This window comes from Notolabrus celidotus, chromosome 9 (assembly GCF_009762535.1).
Source record: "Notolabrus celidotus isolate fNotCel1 chromosome 9, fNotCel1.pri, whole genome shotgun sequence".
NCBI lineage: Eukaryota > Metazoa > Chordata > Actinopteri > Labriformes > Labridae > Notolabrus > Notolabrus celidotus.
This window is the reverse complement of record NC_048280.1, coordinates 13,257,065-13,276,700: the sequence shown is the minus strand read 5'-3', so window position 1 is coordinate 13,276,700 and position 19,636 is coordinate 13,257,065. Positions and strand designations below refer to the sequence as shown.

The 19,636-nt window shown below is 40.1% G+C and overlaps 2 protein-coding genes across 7 annotated transcripts; both read left to right on the top strand.

Annotated features, from left to right (window-relative positions):
- The first annotated feature begins 2,547 nt into the window (after positions 1-2,547).
- Positions 2,548-5,682, top strand: prxl2c (peroxiredoxin like 2C). Its single transcript, XM_034692072.1, has 6 exons — positions 2,548-2,812; positions 3,154-3,222; positions 4,378-4,431; positions 4,515-4,620; positions 4,711-4,845; positions 4,924-5,682. The coding sequence occupies exons 1-6, from the start codon at positions 2,630-2,632 to the stop codon at positions 5,052-5,054; spliced, it is 678 nt and encodes a 225-aa protein (XP_034547963.1). The 5' UTR covers positions 2,548-2,629; the 3' UTR covers positions 5,055-5,682.
- A 1,241-nt stretch (positions 5,683-6,923) lies between these two features.
- On the top strand, positions 6,924-19,544 carry cdc14b (cell division cycle 14B). Of its 6 annotated transcripts, XR_004632533.1 has the most exons (17): positions 6,924-7,221; positions 7,373-7,463; positions 8,162-8,237; positions 8,605-8,697; positions 8,793-8,869; positions 9,679-9,745; positions 9,831-9,981; positions 10,080-10,310; positions 10,445-10,583; positions 11,537-11,702; positions 11,817-11,914; positions 13,013-14,882; positions 15,462-15,509; positions 15,591-15,710; positions 16,279-16,447; positions 18,658-18,723; positions 18,825-19,544. XR_004632533.1 is itself a non-coding variant. In XM_034692609.1 (16 exons), exons 1-15 carry the CDS (start codon positions 7,155-7,157, stop codon positions 18,679-18,681), a joined length of 1,617 nt encoding a protein of 538 aa, XP_034548500.1. In that variant the 5' UTR covers positions 6,930-7,154; the 3' UTR covers positions 18,682-18,723; positions 18,825-19,544. The 6 variants fall into 6 exon arrangements, 3 of the variants coding, with proteins under 3 accessions (XP_034548500.1, XP_034548502.1, XP_034548501.1); XR_004632532.1 differs by lacking the exon at positions 16,279-16,447 and having other exon boundaries at positions 6,930-7,221; XM_034692609.1 differs by lacking the exon at positions 13,013-14,882 and having other exon boundaries at positions 6,930-7,221.
- Positions 19,545-19,636: the final 92 nt, after the last annotated feature.

Below are 19,636 nucleotides of genomic sequence, written 5' to 3'. Positions count from 1 at the left end.
TCTTGCGTTTTTTTCAGGAGATCTCAATCCAAAACAGTGCACTGTCAACACAAGACCCCCTAACCAGACATGCATCTGTACGTTTCATTTGTTCAATTTTTATGTGATTAAAATTATAATAATCATTTAATTTTTTCTCAATATTTTGACTTAACACCAGGGCCCAGTTTTTCAAAAACTTGAATCTGGATCAGAATGATCTTGATAGGATTAAATCTTTAAACTGGGTATTTAAAAAAGCAGAGATGGGATCCTGATCCTACAAAAGTGGGATACGGATTTGGTAATCCAATCCTGCTCAGAATCCAGATCAAATGTTGATTTTGGGTATTTCAAAACTCTAAGGTGGAGATTAGGATAGGTTTGATGCTAAAAAAATAAGGATTTCCTGGTCCCACTGGAAAGGTGGATTCAGGGTGGATTCAAGGTGGATGCAGAGACATGTAGAACACATGACACATACAGTATTTAATAATTGTGTTATTCAATGCTTGCATAGTAAAGCAACACAGACCATACCAAAACAATATCCATTCTAAATTAAATAATTAAACATGAAATATTTTCAGCTAGAATTTGAAAATCTAGATGCAAAAACAATAATTTGACATTTCTTCTTCAGAAACTGTAACGCCAGCATCTTTCAGCCTCTCTTTGAAGAGGTGAATACGAAGCTTTGTTTCCCTCTGTTGAAGCAAAGTCAGTTTCATCTGCTCCTCAGCTAGAGTGATCTGTTTCTCTGCCCTCTCAGTTTCTTTCCTCACCAGATCCCAACAGCCATCTTGACTCTTGGGGTCTTATACCAGATGTCGCCTCTTATGTGGCTGTTCTACCCCTGAAGATTGGGGGTCCTCTTGCTGTTGTTTGTCAGTGACCGGGGCATTAAAAGCATTAGTATGCTGACAAAAAAGTATTTTTTTTTACTTTATTTTTTTATCCCAATGAGACATTTAATATAGCTGGCCTGTTCAAAGACTGCAAATCTAGATTCTGTAATCCTGATCTTGTTGTATCTGGATCAGAATGATCTGAAAAGCCTTTGAAAAACCAGGACAAAATCTATAACATCACTTTTATCTGGGATAGCAAAAAAGGGACTACAAAATCTGGATCACTGTGATCCAGATGATCATAACTGAAATAGGCGTACTTACTTCATCAGTGTGGGTAAACGAAGCATAGCATGTTATGGTCAGGTCCAACCAGACTAGATCTAGATTCTCAAAAAGTATCTTGTAATGATAAGAAAACAAGTTTAAAAGGTCCAAAGTAAATACTCAAACACATAGAGGATTATAGTAGGCTAAATAAAATGTGTCAGTGCTGTAGTTAGGAAGTTATAGTGTCTGGAGTGATAAACCCAACACCAAGTGCTCTGAGATAAACACGAAAAACATTACCTGCTGCTGATTATGCTCGCTCCTTCATGGGACCATTGAAAAATAATTAGTGTCACTTAGAAAAAAGCTTAGTGAACATGCATAGCGGGTGAGCTAACATTACTTAATAATCCCTATACCTACTTTCTGCTACAAGCACATTCACTAACCAAAACCAACATCTCCTGTTCACCGGCTGCTGACACTGCTGATCCACATTCTGTGGATGCCGGCTGATAAGGTTTTGCAGTGAAAAGTGAATGTTAGCCTTGTTAGACACTCCCTGCCAATGCAGTAAATACAAGCAAGGGCAGTAGAGCATGTTCACTGGGTAAAACAACATCAAGAAGATGTTGGGACATCCTCAAAAAAACATAATGGGGACTCAACTCAGACCCTTCTTTGGTGACTCATACTCAGGCTTGAACACTAGGGAACTGAGACTCAACTTAGACACAAAGCTTTGTGACCCACCAGAGAGTCTGATTGGCCATCCCATTGGACACCCTGAAATCCTAAACTATGGTTGTCAGAAGCAGCATTTATATTGAAACTAATGATTTGGGTTTTGGTTTAATAGGCGGCTAGTCACTTTTTTCACTTAAACGTGGAATATTTTCTTTTGGTGGTACTTCAAATGGTGACTTTAGACAAAAATCTAAGTTCAGGAGATTTAAACACTGCCACTCTATTGAGTCATATCCTACAAATTTGAAATATATATATGGCCCCGCAAGAGTATAACATTTTTTGATTATTTTACATTAGAAGTTAAAGTAGATGTGATTAATGGAGATAACCTTAACTCTAGGTTAACCCTCTAAAGCCTACCACGCCTTGCCACCTCTACAAAAGTCAGTGTCTAAGTTTGGCCAACCAATCAAAAACTGCTCCAGCTCCACCTCTTTACAACACTGAATAGCCTCTATGGGTGCATGTGCACCTAGGGCTTCTGTACTTTTGAGATACCCAAATCAATCACAGTTGAATGCATTAATTGCAAATAGCAGTGCCATCTAAAGCAAACACTAAAGTATATGCAACAAAGTGATTGCTAATTGCTTCCATTTCAGATTCCTCTAAGTGACAGATGTGTTTCCCCCACCTTCTCTCTCTCTCTCTCTCTCTCTCTCTCTCTCTCTCTCTCTCTCTCTCGTAGCATATGGGCGTAAATTTCCAGCCACCAGCTCCTCCACCCTGAACGCAACCTCCTAAAATAGCAGCGCGACTTCGGGAAGCCTCAGGAAAAAATGGCTGAAAGTGTTTCAGCAATAACTCGACAAGTTACAAAAGAAAGCCAGGAAACTTGTAATTCATCTGTCGATATTCGTCTTGAGGACGTGGAAGACTGTTTAATTTACGACCGGCTTGGAGTCTCTATTCCTTTCAAGAAATTATATGAAGACCGGAAATCGGTGATAATTTTCGTCCGGGTATGAGAACAATCTTTGTTTGGCTTAAACTTGCTGATCATGAGTCGCAGGCGAACATGCCTGGAGCTGCGTTGTATCACAAGATGCTCAAGTTTTGTAGCTTTAGCCTCTAGAGATGACATCAAAGTAGGCAACAGGTGAGCTCAGCATGGCTGGACAGATGCCTCAGCACCGACACAGGCTATGATGGAAATGGAGAAGTGGAAAGGTCATCATGACTATAGGTGAACACACGGGGAGCTAAATGTGAAAAAGACAAGATGAGAGTTTAAAACATGTTAGGTTATTTGCCATAACACTATTGCCTGTTGACTGTTACCCTTATCCTGTATGTCCTGCAGAATTTCCTGTGCTATAGCTGTAAAGAATATGTGGATGATTTGAGCAAAATCCCCAGAGAGGCCCTGAAGGTAAGTCCTTATCTAGGACCATCAACACACTTGAGCCAAGGACATCATGAAGCACAGTTTCTGATTTTCAGTTATGTAGTGGGATGCTACTGGAGATACTTAACTTTACTTTTTTATGGCTTTGTGTTAAATGCTTTTCAACTACATCTCAGAGGTAATATTGTTATTTAAACAAGGGGTGTGTTTTCATTTTATTGATGGGGGGGGGGGCTCAACTGGGGCACTGACTCTGACAGGGGTGGCATAATGTGTGCACAAACACATGTCTGAATATAATCTATTTATCCTTTTAGTCTCCATTCACAATATCTAATTTAACTACTAATCCTGTGATTGATTTTTCTAACTTTAGAAAGTCACACTAAAGAGTGAATATTAAAACCTTCTAAGCTGAATTTCTAAGGACTCAAAAATATGTTTTTCCAAAGTCACAACTGAAGGTACTTAAAAATGCACACTGTTGCAATTACGTTAATTGGTACCAATATTCCTTTGTGCACCTGCCTTTTGAAATAAATGAGTATGGTATTTCTACTGCAAACACAACCCAAATAGTTGATTGTAACTTAAGCTCTGCCTCTAAAGAGGCAAACAGCCAATCATAGTTTGGAATTTTTGTTTTTTTGGGGAAGCCAATCAGATCTCAGGGGGTGTTATGCAAACCATGGCTGCCCCTCTATATCTGTTCCCCTGCTTTTAACCCATCTATATTTCCCACTTGTTGTGAGCCAAATAAGCTGATTATGTTTTAAAATGTGATACTTTGCTATAGATTTAATTACCCATTAGTACTTGGCATATGTTGTTAATTTTAGACATATTCCAGCAGTTGACTTTATACAAAATACATCATATATTAAACACTGGCAGCACCAAATGTTATGTCATATGAGTACTTTCACTTTTGATACTTTAAGTACACATACTGATAATTGTACTTTTCAATAAATTGGATTTTAAATGCAGGAGTCTTGCTTGTGAATGAGAATTTTTACAGTCTATAGTAAGTAATCTCTAAAAGAAGGCAATCTGGATGTTTTCTTTACGAGAGTAGATTTGACACACGGCTCAGTGATGATATACTTGTGATGGCTAAATGTGTGTGATCCAATTTGATGTTGGCTGAAAATGACAGAATGTGAATTTTTGTTGCAGGATGCCAACATTAGACTGGTTGTGATTGGTCAATCTGCTCACCAACATATAGAGGTAATTCATTTCTTGATTCTTATGTCAGTTGTAACACATACTTCTGTTCCTGTTGTGCTGATTTAGTTTTCAATCTTGTCTAGCCATTTTGCTCTCTGACCCGGTATCCTCATGAAATATATGTTGACCCGGAGAGGAATATTTACCAAAAGCTGGGGATGACGAGAGAAGAAATATTTACAGACTCAGGTGAGGCAATAACCAAATGACCTTATGTAATCCCAGCATATTCCGAAATAGTCAATACTGGAAAATTGTGTCTGATTGTGTGTTTGTTAGCTCACCCTAGCCCCCATGTGAAGTCTGGGATGTTAACGGGGCAAATGAAGAGTATATGGAGGGCCATGACCAGCCCTTTATTTGACTTCCAGGGTGACCTGCATCAACAGGGTGGAGCCCTCATTGCAGGTCCAGGTAAGCTTTCCTCCTCTTCTTTTTGCCTTCATCATTTTATCTCCTTTTTTTCTTCCTCACTATTTCTTCACCCAACAGGCTCTCAAGTTCATTTCGCCCATTTTGACACAAACCGCCTGGACCATATGCCCATTAACTGGCTCCTGCAGCTCGCCGGAGTTCAACAGACTCTGGACTTCAGCGATAAGCCAAAGATCATCCATGTGTAGACAGCTGGTGGTGCTGAAAGTCAACTTCATCCCACACCACAAGTTATTAAAACATATACAGGGATATACAGGTTGCTTGTTGGATATCTCTCACCGTCAAACTGCAACCACAGGAGTTTGAGGCCACATCATTCAGTGTGAACGTTTAACCTTGACCAAAACCAGAATCTGAACTTAAAGTCTTAAATGTTTCCAGAGGCTTACAGTCACATCTCAAGGGCTGATCAAGTTGAAAATAGTAGAAAAGGTTACTTGGCAGTAAATTGAGCAGACTTGCTCTGCCAAGGAAGACCATGAAACCAGAGGTTTTGAGCTAAGATTTGTATTAGTCGTAATATAGTCAGTTTTCTAAAGTCACAATGTGTGTCTGAGGGAGTGGGGAGAAAAATCTAATAAAAAATGTGTCTGTTTTCTTTGTCTACATGTTTCCCTTTCCACCATTCTTGCAGTGCCTTGTTATTCTTGTTATTGTTTGTAATTCTAAGATGATTGTGTGGTTAGTAACTCATGTATGAACGCGTCATGATCACTAATATCACAGAATGGCTGTCACAAACTCACATTCTAATACTTGCTTTCCTTACAGTGCACATTTTTTTTTAAAATAAATTAAATTGTATATTCTTGGCTTCATTTTTCTTGTGTCATGCTCCTAATACACAGCCTAGAATACATGTTTGTTGCACAGTCATCTTGAAAGATCCATCTATTCAGCACTTTTGAGCACATCCCCATCATGTTATCTAGGCCTGTGTGGTGCTGCTGGAATTGAACAGTGAAGGGTGGGCACTGGACATCTAATCCTGATACGTCACATGCAGGGGATTCAGAAAGCAGAAACCTGCCCCTGCTCATAGACGTCACCACCACCACCACCACCACCACCAGAGAGGCTGGAGCAGACAACTGTACCTCGCTGACACAACACACAGATCATCAGCAGTACGGGAGCGGACATGCCATAATAATACTGCAACGAAACGGGGACAAGCATTCGCACCGAGGAGCTGTGGGAGTCTGTTGCAGCAGCTCAGGAATGTGCACCGTGCAGCCCCTGAGGAGAAAATGAAGCGCAAGAGCGAGAGGAGACGAGCCGAGTCTAGGAAAAAGCGCTGTGCAACTCACAACAGCTCGGAGGCGGCGCCAAACTCCGATATTTACATTGAGATAACAGGTAAGTGGGTCTGCAGAATGAACCCCGTCAACCTTAAGCCTAGTTGGCAAATATGCGCAGACGCTCTCGGCAGGCTGCGCGTGCGTTTTAAATGACATATGAAAGTGTTTTTTTTCTTTCTTTTTTTTCATGTTTTGACCTAATATGGCGACACCATCGGGGTCTTTATTGTAAATGCACTGGATTCACTTTAGCAGTCTCTAAACAAAACAATTTGGCTTATAAGTTTTGCTCTGCTTTTTTTTGTTGTTGCAAGAGCAATACATTACACGAGAACTTAGCTTTGTTTGCCCCATCCTGTTCAATTGGTTTTCTGTGAGTTCCACACATGCACATAAAAGGATTATTTGAAGCATAGGAGCCTAAAATATCCCCGTCAGTCCACTGTCAGTGTCATCCTGGGTACATTTTTATATCTTTTATGTCGTTTTCCTGGTTCTTGTCCCTACGCAGCTCAAATCTGAGAGAGGGAGGGTCACCCATTTGGACCCACGAATTTGATTGGCTGAAGAATCGTCCTAGCAACCGCTTGGGCAATGTTCCCGGGGCCTATCACGTGTCTTATACAGAGAACTTTAAACTGGAATGGGCGTGGTAAAGCTTGACGTACAGAGCCTTCCTCCAATCATGTTGCGTCCTTGTATGTCTCTCAGCCAATGGCGTCTCGCAGAAAAGTACATGGGAGGAGTCAGTTTGAGATCATTTTTAGCAGAGTGCGCACTTGTGCTGGAAACTCTCCTCTCTCCGAGTGCCAACTTTCTCGTCTCGAAGAGCTTAATAAGGACGTTTTTATGACCTTATTCTTTTAAGATATAACTCTTAAATTACTTTTTAAATATCTGCGCCACCTATCTTTGTGAGTTTAACTCAGTATGCGCTTTACCTCGTGAAGAAGATAAATCCTGTACGTTTGCCCGCAAAACATCATGTTCAGAAATGTGGGAAAGATGACCGCGGACGATATTTCGTCAAGATGCATTGAGTTTGCCAAAGGTAGGTTGCTTAAAAACGTACAGTTAGATTGGTTGCATGCAAAGAGTTGCTGATGCGGTGGAAACGAGGGACAACAGAAGTGTGTATATATGACAAAAACAAGTTCTGCCTGTGTGTGTTGTCGCCCTCCCCCCTCTCCTCCCTCCTGCAGATCAGTTATATTTCGCCATACTAAAGCAGAAGATCAAGAGCACAGCCGAGAGACACTGTTTCTGCATAGATGAAGAGCTGGCATATGAGAAGTAAGTTGTCATGTAGCACTTTTACATGCTGAGATAACTTGGTTTTACGCTTCTTGTGCTCTAACGGTGCTTTACCCATGACCATTGCATTTACTGCCTTGATTCACACTGAAGAGGCCCACAGTGCATGCAGCTTTTTGTTTTGTTGCAGTCATTTAAATGATACATTGGTATGAGCAGGCATACATATAACATGTGTAAGTTGCATAAAGTCTATCTTTGATTGCAAAAAGTTACAGATCATACTAATGTTGTAAAAAATTACATGGAAGAGTTTTTCCTGCACGCCCTGAGGTACAAAAAGAACCCTTTCTGCTATTGGAAGAAATCCAGATAACCTCTATGACTGTAAAGGTAAATTAAACAAACAAAAGCAGCTTGGATCAGCTAAAGTTGCAGTTTTAGACTTTGCAGGTCTGTTTCCATAGGCTGCAGAACGAAACATGGCTGACCTTTGGAGCCAAAGACTTGTCCTCATTGCAGCATTTTGTCCTGCACTGACCTTTCCCAACAGCATCAAATGCTTCCAGATTTAGGCTGTACTCTGTCAGTGTTTTTATCGGTTCAGTCTGATGTAGCTGAATCTATCCAGTGAAACTTCCCCAGAGACCCTGACTGATGCATAAATAGGCTCTCTGACACACTCTTTCTTCTTTTTTTCCCTCTCCCTCCCTCTCTTCCCTCACTCTCTCTTACAGCTTCTATGCGGACTTTGGTCCCCTTAACCTGGCCATGTTTTATCGCTTCTGTTGCAAGCTGACAAAGAAGCTAAAGGTAAAAGTCAACCGCTGCTCTTAATTGTACTTCCTGGAAGAGAGAATGGGGAGCAATACCCGGGTTAATCAACATCTGGTTACGCCTCCATTAAGCAGGCAAAATAATTTTTGGATTTAGTTATTTGAATGCCATTTGACAATAGTTCTCAGCTTTTAACTGTTCGATTTATATCCCTGTTAAACTTTGTAACTTTTATCAGTATTCACCCCACCACCTACACAGCTACCTGTGTTAAAGTCCTTATCCATAAAGAACCTTACATTTCTGCTATCTGTAATGAACAACTGAAATGATGTTATTGTTAGTCAAGAGTACATTACCTTCCATTTCTCACTTTTCACATTATTATTAATGTCATTCACAGTCCATCACAATTTCAAGAAAGAAGATTATATTTTACACATGTGGGGATCAGAAGAAACAAGTCAATGCTGCCTACCTGATTGGCTCATATGCAGTAAGTAGTGCACAAATGCACATAATATAGATTTTTAAACTTATAACTGCATGTAACAAAAGAAGCAGCTGATCATTTGATGTTTTTTTTTTAAGGTAATGAATCTAAACATGTTACCAGAAGAGGCCTACAGTCTGCTGGTGTCAAGGAACTCAACTTTTATTCCATTCAGGTAATACTGCACTGTTGTAGCATATAATTATTGGTAACTTAGGGTTTATATTCTACAAACTAAACTCTGCTGAGCAGTATTTCACTTTATTTTCACCATTATCATTTGAAATAGTGAAATTATATTTCGAGAAGACCTGTTTCAAAGATAACCAGGGTTAATCTGTCTAACTGCAGTCTGACTGTTCAGTCGACACCAACACAGTGAATGAAGCCAATAAGCATCACATCTGGATTTTGCAGCCATTTCAACAACAAGTCAAGAATACAAAAGCATTTGAAAAGTTTTTAGTGTTATTTATTTATTTAATTTTATTTATTTTATTGCATTTTATTTATCATTTTAATTAATACATGTATTTATTCATTGTTTTTATTTATTTTATTGCATTTTATTTTAATGGTATTCATGTATTTATTGTTTATGTATTATTTTAATTTAATAAGTAATTAATTTTTTTATTTTTTTATTTTGAAACTAAATATGAACACATTTGGTCTCTGAACATAAAGTTGAATTATATAACCTTTCTAAAATATTGCAAAGAATTGTATCAAGATCACCTGAGCCAGGAGTCTCAAGGACTTTATTTCACTCTTGAGTTTTACTGAAACTCTGAAATGGTGAAGTAAAATAAATATGCATGAGAAGATATAAATCAAGACAGTGGGACAGAGATGAATACAAAACATTCAGTTAAGTTAATGTGAAAAAGCAGATTCTGTCCTTTCCAGATTAACATTTTAAGGGAAATAAAGCTCTTTGTTATGTTGTTCTAACACTGACGGTCAGTATATTTTACGTTGCAGAGATGCCTCGTTTGGAACCTGCATGTACAATCTGAACATCCTGGACTGCCTCCGTGCTGTTCACAAGGTACATCATTATAAGATGTGTTTATTTTTTATTCCTGCTGTGTCATGCTCCTGATGAAATTAACTCCCTCTCAAACATTTACCAGGCTCTACAGTATGGCTGGCTCGACTTCTCCAACTTTGACGTGGAGGAATACGAGCACTACGAGAGGGCGGAAAATGGAGACTTCAACTGGATCATTCCAGGAAAGTTCCTTGCTTTCAGTGGGCCTCATCCAAAAAGCAAAATAGAGAATGGTTAGTGATTAAACCTTTTTTAAAATCTTTTAAACTGTCTCAGACATCATGTCCAGATCTTCTGATCTAATGCAGGATTTTTTTTTCTCCTACCTCAGGGTACCCTTTGCACGCTCCCGAGGCCTACATCCCGTACTTCAGGAACCACAACATCACAGCCGTCGTCAGACTCAACAAGAAGATGTATGATGCCAGACGGTTCACAGAGTCTGGCTTTGAGCATCACGATCTGTTCTTTGTGGACGGGAGTACACCAAATGATTCCATTGTTAGGAAGTTCCTCAACATCTGTGAGAACGCAGAAGGAGCCATTGCTGTACACTGCAAAGGTAAGATCTCTGACACATATCAGCACTGCAAAGAAACGTGTTAGTTTGTTTAATTTGTTCTCTAATATTTTAAATGATGCATAACACTAACACTCTAAACTCTGTATCTCAATATGTATTTGTTTTCCTTCTAGCTGGCCTGGGGAGGACTGGCACTCTGATTGGCTGCTACATGATGAAACATTACCGCATGACTGCTGCAGAGGTCATTGCCTGGATACGGATCTGCCGACCAGGGTCCATTATTGGACCTCAGCAGAACTTTGTTGAAGCGTAGGTGTTTGCTGATGCAAATATTGCAAAATGTCACTGTAGATTTAAAAAGCCATGAACCTAGTTAGAGTTTGGGAAAGAAAGAAACACAGCTAATTTACTTCCTCGGGACTTCAAGTGATGAACCTTTAATCAACTTATTTTAGTTTGTGTTCCCAAACGACCTAAATTTGATCACTGTACTTTCTTTCAGCACAAACATATGCACTTTCTACTCTATACACACACACACACACACACACACACACACACACACACACACACACACACACACACACACACACACACACACACACACACACACACACACACACACACACACATAGCAGCGTATCCTGCCCGCCTCCTATCCTTCTGTCTGTATGTGTCTGATCTTTCACTTGACATTACGTTATCACAGCAGGTGATCAGTTTGTGGATGAGGCTTTATAATGACGTAGAATTTTGCAGCAAGACAGTGCAGAATAAAATGAGAAGCAACCGGCTGCACATAACTTAAAACAGCATAATGAGGAGGTTCATTCCAACATGAGATGTTGCACCACAGTTGGGGGAGAGACGTGCTGAAGGACTTCTCTCACACTCACTCTCTCTCTCTCTCTCTCATCACCTGCAGAGCATGTGCCAGATGCTGCAGGTTCTCAGACTCTATGTGTGGGAAACGCTGTTAGTGTGTTAACAACATACCACGCTAAATCCATCACCCGTTTTCACACTTAAACTTTAATGTTGCTGAACTCTCACCGGTTCATTAGAAATGCAGTATTGTGCATTAAAATTAGTGTATGACCTCATTAGTTAACCGGGTAAGTTTAAAAGTAGGACAGGACTGAAATGTGTTTAAAGCAACTTGTATGGATATTTTATCCTAAGATGTCATGTGAGGACAGATATGCAGAGAAGCCTCAATAATTTCAGTTTATTTGGTGTCTTGTTGAAATGTTGATCATCAGAAAACAGAACAACCTGTGGGCAGAGGGTGATATTTTCCGGGAGAAGATGCTGAATGAACGAGAGAATGGAAAGATGGCCGTGACCAGGATCCTGTCCGGAGTGGACGATATCACCATCAATGGGAGCAACAAGAACAGAGCATCCAAGAAGGAAGAAGTGGAACTGGTGAGTACTTCAATTACAAATTTGATTTTACACACATAACATAATTGATAGTTTTTAAAAGGACGTCTACCAGCTCATCTTTGTCTATTAAACATGGTTTCGTTTGTTTTTCAGTATAATGATGAGGACGAGAGAAACGGTCTCACACAGGGTGATAAACTGCGAGCTCTGAAGAGCAAGAGACAGTCCAGATCCTCCACAGGCTCACTATCGTAAGTACCCAGGCAGCCTGCGAGTCTCATACATAAAGCCAGTGTGTTATAGTGCTAAAAATAGGAGGCATTACACATAAACAGTTGTGTTTTTCAAATCCTAATTAAGTTGTGATTTGAAAAAACAGCATTTCATAATGACAGGAAGTGCATTTTTAGGATTGGATTAAGACATTAATAATTTTTATTGATGAGCTTCTACTTCAGTGGTTGTAATCCAGGGGAGTCGGGTGTGTTTCTGTCAGGTTTTAGTCATGGCTAACCCGTTAGGGCTGCTTTCTCATACACGTACTTTGGCATCCTAATACCATAATCCATGAGATGGGAACCAGGGTAGTGTCTTGTGAAGTGTTTCAATAATTCTGCTTATTTTGTCCCTTTCTGGTTCTTCTGTTTAAATTTCTTTTTCACATGCAGATCAAGGGTAAAGCAAATTTTCATCTTCATCTAAAGTCAGTAAGGGATGAAAATGGACAATAGTCGTAGGGCAGATTTTATGACACAGGATGAGTGATAAAGATCATCTGAGGGCTGGAGTAGAGTTATCTGATGCATAACCTTTCAGAATAAAATAGTTTAAGGGCTGGATTTACAGTGGCACAAAGGATGTGGAAGTTAAATACAAAGGATGTTCTTGCTCGGGTGTTATCTTGTACAAGTGGTGTTCAAGCAATCGGGACACTGTTTTGGTTAACTGAAGATTGTGTACAGGATTAAATGAATGCAGGCCTGTGATTAAGTGCGGGATAGTGATAAGTACTCTGTGGTGTGACACAAGCTCAGATTTGTTCACGGTCAGGTCTGGTTTTAGTGACCTGACCTACAGATTCTGCAACCCAGAACTGATCCATCAATAGTGTCAGAGTATGTAAATCAATGGATAGACGTAACAATCGATCAGAACAGCATCCTCTCTTTGCTTGTGTTGTTTAACAAACCTTGTCTCCGGCCCTCTTGTTCCTCACACCACTGAAGTCCATTCCCTCTGTGCCCGTGTAAATCAAGCCATGGAAGGTTGTGTGCCAGCATGCTAAGGATGGTTGACCAGCCTCTGCCAAATGTACCCATATGGCTTTGGCTTCTGTTGTCCCATGTCAGGCAGGTGGTAGTGTTCTGCTGCAGCCTCATGGGCACGGTGTGGCCGATGTGTTGCCTGCCGTTCAAAAGATAGCAGAGAGGCAGAGAGAGAGAGAGAGAAAGAGAGAGGGGGAGAGGATGTGAGGTTTTGTATGATGGAGGTAAGTGCACATCACTTCCTTTCAAGCTGACATCCTCTTCCTGTAGATAATGGTTGCTATGCCAGAGAATGGTATGGCTGACTTGAAGTTTTTGTTCCTTTTCTTTTATTTCTTTCCTTGGATGACTCTGGTGTGAAGTGGATATGCACTTAATGGATGCTATACATTTGACACGCCTTTCATTATCTGCCTCTCATGGACTCGCTGAGCTGTTTGCTTTGATATCAGGGCTTATCTGAGATACCCTCAGAGTTACAGTGTCTCAAGCTGAGCCTACTGTACATGTTAAATACTGCAGCAATGATTCAACTAATCACAGTTTCATGTGAGATCTGGATAGTTGAATTTACTACTTTAGTGCTTGGCTTGCATCAATGATTTTGGGACTATTACAAAATAAAATTGTTAGGTAAACCAGGAAAGTATTAGGTGCTATGGAAGTGTTTAATAATCATTCTAAACAAGCTTTATCTAGTTGTTTTAATAAGTTAAATATGCAGCATTAAATAGCATTATTGGGATGGTACAGTCTACATTATCTGGACTGAAATATACAATTGAAAACGTGAGCTTCTGGGGTCACAGGGAGGAAAATGGTCTCTCCATTCTGAGGAGAGAGTTGAGGCAGAAAGGAGATTTGCTTGCACTTTAAGCCTTATCAGTTAATGCATTGCTACACAAACATCTAACATCCAGCAGAATTCACCATCTGGCTCCACTGTTTGTTTTATTTTGTAACACAGAGGTGCATGTTAGAATTCCTGAGAACATTATACAGGGGGGAAAAAGTTTCTGTATCTTTTCTGCCTTTTCATGCATGGCAACCTGGCAACAGGCATGAAACCCTTCGACATGCACGCATGGACATGCCTCTATGTTTGATCTCTGTTTGTGTCTAACATGTTGTTAATGTTGACCCGGGTTCATCGTCAATTGCCTGTTGTTTTTCCATTGCTTTCTGTGACTGGATCAGTGTACACATACCATCAGAGCAGATGTTAATGTTAAGTAAGTACCAGAGCTTGACTGACATTGGTAATCAATCTCTTTTATAAATGTATTTAAAGTGATGACGCATTTTCTTTTGTATAGTGTTGTTTTTAATAATAATTATGGTGTCAGCAACTGAAACAACTTAAAATGTGATATATAATTTCTATTTTAAGTATCCATTTGTTTCCTTAGCAAACCACAAAAATCTGCTATACTTTCAATAACTCTTTATTTTTCCAAAAGTTTCTATGACATGTTTTATTAATCAGTATATTATCAGCCCTTTTTGAACTCTCATTTATCCCTACGTACTTAAAAACTCCCACACTGCTCAGGCTCTAAGTATAGAGCAAAGTGCTAACACATCAGAGCTAGTGAAGGACAAAAACTTGCTGACTGGCGCTCTATGAAAGGTATTCCATCTAATCCAGTCCCAGTGGAAAAGCAGAACATCAGAGGCTTTGTGTCCTGCCTGGACGTCTCTTGTCTCTCCTTTCTTTTTTTCCCCCTTTTTTTTCGTTTGCTCTTGTTGTTGGATTTGTCCTCCTTTCAGATGGCTGGTAGCCATGCTGCTCTCCTCCCTGTGTAGCCTTGCCCTGTGGTGGATTGTGTATGGCTTCCCTTCTTCCATCCTGCATTTCTGTATAGACGGGTTAGGATTTCAATGAGTTCTACCGTCCGTCAGCCCCCCCAAAAACCTGTCCTGCCCCCCTTCTGGAGTTCTAACTGAGAATGCTGTAAGTGAGCCCCCAGTCTTTTTTTTTTAATTCCCAACCCCAATCAGACAATTTCTCAGAATCCTTAAACCTTGATGATTGTGCCCTTTCTGCAAGCACCGTTAATTTGAAGCTGATGAGCAGAGCCAGCCCCATAAAACATTAAAGGCTCCTGTCTTGTCCATGTCACTGTTTTTAGTGTACTATATACTGATTTTGTCTTTCTGTTGCCATCATCCTGTCATATTCAAGCATCATGCTTTGCTGGTTATTGTGTTGACTGTAGTTCAGAAGTAAAAATCAAACCTTACCAGACTCTTAAACCCCTTTGATGAAAGTGATGAATGTGTGAAAGTCAAATTAAGTCCCCTCTACGGTTACTGCCACCCCGTGGCTTCCTCTGGTATTGACTTGGCTTTACTAACTCTACCTGGCTGCTGACGCTGCAAAAATCTGTGCACAGGACTAACACGATCAGACTCTAATAACCCATCTCCATACAGTCTCTGCCTCCACTCTGTCCTGTCTTCTTTCTCTAAACTCTCATTCATCAAAGATTCATCAAATGTTTTTACCGTCTCGTTACTTGTGTTTTCACAGACAAGAGGAGAATAAGATTCACACCAGGTCATCATCACAGTCCCTAAGGTAAAAAGACATTTGAGTGTCACAACATTTCGACCTCCACTTTGACATCGGACTCATTCGTGACATCCTTCTCCTCTGCAGCGCTGTCATCCTGCAGGCCAGTGTTCAGGGCTGTAAAGCCGGCGTCACCCCTCTGGCACTCTCTGACCACTCAGACAGCAGGAAGAGGAGCAGAACCTCGCTGCCAGCCAGAGGAGGAAGGTCAGTGGCTGGATTTAACTGTCAGGAGTCACTCACTTGATGATAGTGGAGATTAACTGCTTTATTTGGGCAGCGTAGGGCTTTATAAATGATGACAATTCTGTCTGAGCTTACGAGCTAAAATAACATTAACTGTGTATGAGATTAGGAGAAGCTCTGATTAGGAGGAGGGTATACATTTTTAACTATATGAATTCCCTGCTGTATCCTCCATTTTTTTATTGTCAAATTTGTTGATTTGCCAAGGACATGGCTGAAATGTTATAACGTGACCAAAGCATGGAACTCTGGTCATGTGAGCCCATACAACAGAGCCGCATTCATTTGTCGATGTCTGCTAGGATGCAGTAAAAAATCCAAGAATAGTCAGCCTCTGGCAAAGGCATTAACAGTTAGTCATTTTATACAGTATGTGTATGATTTATACGTATAATATATATAGTGTTGTTCTGAAGTAAGAATAAACAAGCTTGTTTGATGTAATGACACAGTTAAGAGCAACAGAGAGGTTATAGCCACTCATGGAATCCTTGTGGAGTCAATTAACAGCTTCCCTTCTCTCTGCCAGCTCCCTGTGCCACACCAGACTGGTCAGGTCTCTAGGAAACTTGCATGTAGTGGCTGGCGACAGAGACCCAATGTGTTGTGAGCCATGTGGCAGCCATAGAGACACAGCCAGTACCACAGCAAACACAGGCCACCTCATCAACTTAAATATGGCACAGATCCACCTGCAGGCAAGCTCCATGAGACACACTCTGAGCCATACGGAGACTGGAGCTGCATGTGCACTCAAACAGAAAAATGTTAGTTAATGCTTTCAAAACAAGGGAAGTCCTATTTTGAATGGATTTTCTTCAGTTTTGGGAGCATTAAAACAAATCAGATCTCTGTTACTTCTAATTATGTTTGTGTCTGTGTAAATCCAGTTGGAGTCTAGAGGCTCAGCAGCACTATCCTTTCTCTTTCAAAGCTCAACACAGCGTTTCTTGTACTATCACTTTACATACTCAGGCTGCGATGCATCAACATGGTGAGAATGTTTATATCAGTAAAATGTTATTAGGAACTGGAACAATTCAATTTAGATCCTATTATGATTTAGCAGTGAAGGCTTTGTCACATGGTTGGAGGGCAGTTTTTTTATAAGGTAGTTGTGGAAAACAAGTCCATTCAAAACAGACAAGAAGTTAAGTTAACTGGCTTCATAGGCATCTATAAAAATCTAATAATTTTAAAATGTAGAACATAATTTAAAATTTCTTGCTGAATGATCCGAAATAAAACTACAAATAAAAAAAAATGTGTTGCCAGGATAGTCAAAAAAAAAGTTTTGTCACCAGAAGGTTGTTTAATGTTAATTTTCAATAGTTTGTAGCTCCATACTTTCTTTTAAAGGTGACATATCATGCAAAATTGACTTTTTAATGGTTCTCTACCTGAAATATGTGTCCCTGGCATGTCTACAAACCCCCCGAGAATGAAAAAAATCCATTCTGCTCCTGTTTTGATTTCTACACCTTTCTGTAAATGTGTGTGAAACGAGCCGTTTCAGACTTCCGTGTTTTTGTTACGTAACAACAATATCCGGTCTGTCACGGAGTCAGAGCTCGGAGCTTGTTCAGCCCATAGACTGTATAAAATAATACTGAATCCCCCCTCCGTTTTTCATTACCTGCACAAATGTGTGGTAACAAGGAGCTTAGGAGGGAGGCATGCTAGTTGTAGGCTGTCTTAATAAACACAAAGGTCGGTTTTACTCCCCACGTCTGCAGATTTGAAGATCTAGTGGATGATTTTTATTTATCATGGATAAGTGCTAGCGCTAATTAGCATAGCCACATAGCTACATGTTCATAGCTGTAGCTGTAGCTGTGGCTGTAGCTGTAGCTGTAGCTGTGTACCAAGACACACGTCGACATACTGACAAATAAAACAAGAAACACTAAATCTGTGACCAATCCTTCATAAAAGGTCCTGCTGCCTTTCTGGCAGAGATCGGATTTACTCCCCACGTCTGCAGATTTGAAGATCTAGTGGATGATTTTTATTTATCATGGATAAGTGCTAGCGCTACTTAGCATAGCCACATAGCTACATGTTCGTAGCTGTGTACCAAGACACACGTCGAAATACTAATAAATAAAACAACAAGAAACACTAAATCTATGACCAATCCTTCAGAAAGGTCCTGCTACAGGCGCCTCTCCGTCAGGATCAGATTTAGAGGGTTGAAGTAACGCGATCTCTGAGCAGCCGTGTATATTCAGCCAACATGTAAACATTAGATCAACATGCTGGAGAGCCGAGGCACATCCACTTCCTGAGGGGGCGTGGTCAGAGAGAAAACAGAGTGTTCTGAGGACTGCTGAAGAAAAGGACTTTTCAGGCATGCCAAAATCTGATTTCAAAGTGTTTTTTTGAGCATAAACTTTAAAGACATGTTTTGGGGACCTCTTAGACCAATATATATTGATGAAAAAAGCGTGATATGTCACCTTTAAGAGTTATCAATTCAGCTCCAGGCTCACTAAAGCTAAATCTTAATCCAAATAGTTAATTTCCTATATACATTGTCATATTGTCTGTAGTCTCAAGAAGCCACAATGGTGCAACCAAGCCTCGTTATGTTGACATTAAATAAACACACCTGAACTAACTAAGTAAATCTGAGCCTACTTATGCACTGCTGTAAATGAACCTGCTTCTCCCTGGGTGTGCCTGCTCCTTGTCTCAGTAGCTTTCCTTGCATGGTCTCTAAGAACAGGAGGTTTCTGTGTATGACTGGCTATAGCTCCTCTGGGCTCTACTGCTGCTCACTGTCCTCTTCCTCTGGCCTATTAGCTCCACTGTGGGGACATGTCTGCATCTGTTACTGCTGCTAATCCTTAATCCTTTTACGTCTGCTTTCTGTTTCCTTCTCGTTTATATTTCTTACATGGAACAGACGCACTGTCTCCAGAGGACGTAAAGCTCGCAGCTCTTTGCAAACACTTCGATTTTCCAGGCTATGGTATCTACCTTCACTTTCTATGCACTTAAATAGTATCAAACTGCTTGTATATTATCATGATCCAAAGCCCCATCACTCATGCTGATTTTTCTTATTTTTAGTCACTCCATACCCAAGGCTAGAGCTCCTATTCTACGGTGAGCCCATAGATCTGGAAACTGGAATTTTGGAGGAATCCAAATTCTGCACAGCAAAGCCACTCTGTTCATGGATTTTTAATTTGGTAAAATGTTAGAACAAACTTTAACCAACATACTGTGACATGTAAACCATTTATGAATTGTTTGATTACAAGTTATATGGCTCTTAAAGCACTTTGGTTTTTATATTTTTAACGACGCATCATGTAACAGTTCTAATCATTGCCTTGTTCCTTCTTATCAAAGCATGCAGTAGCAAATGTCTGACTGGCATGTGAATCTGAGTCGTCTGCAGCAGACACTCTGGATTATCAGAGGGGAGATTCACATTCAGTTTGAAACATTTAGAGACCATTTGGCCAGGAGGTTGGAATATAGCCCAACTCTTGGCCTTCCACCAAAAGATACAATACTGTGTACATTTATACCTCCATCCAATACCTGGCTTGTCTTATTTACTTTTGAAGCTTTTCAGCTCCTGTATTTCAAGATTGTAAATATGTTGACATTTGATATACCCAGTTTGTATTTTTTAAATATTTTGTACTATGTTTGAATCATGTAATGAAATGTCAGCGGTCCTAATGGGGCCTTGTCTCAAATCATGTTCATAATCCACTCAAAACATTTGCTTAAAGCACACAGAACCAGACTTTTTAAATAAAACTATACTTCAAAAGATGTATTTGTCTGTTATTCCTGCCATGGTAAAATATATTTGACACAGTACCAAGGTTATGAAAACATGTCCTGACACATGAACTTCTATTTGT

Bases quoted from the DNA above. Each gene is read 5' to 3' on its own strand.
- cdc14b (XM_034692609.1), top strand. From the start codon at position 7,155: ATGTTCAGAAATGTGGGAAAGATGACCGCGGACGATATTTCGTCAAGA. The intron at 9,746-9,830 runs GTACATCATTAT...AACATTTACCAG, and splicing joins GCCTCCGTGCTGTTCACAAG to GCTCTACAGTATGGCTGGCT. The intron at 11,915-15,461 runs GTAAGTACCCAG...GTGTTTTCACAG, and splicing joins TCCTCCACAGGCTCACTATC to ACAAGAGGAGAATAAGATTC.
- prxl2c (XM_034692072.1), top strand. From the start codon at position 2,630: ATGGCTGAAAGTGTTTCAGCAATAACTCGACAAGTTACAAAAGAAAGC. The intron at 4,621-4,710 runs GTGAGGCAATAA...TGTGTTTGTTAG, and splicing joins AGAAATATTTACAGACTCAG to CTCACCCTAGCCCCCATGTG. The intron at 4,846-4,923 runs GTAAGCTTTCCT...TTCACCCAACAG, and splicing joins AGCCCTCATTGCAGGTCCAG to GCTCTCAAGTTCATTTCGCC.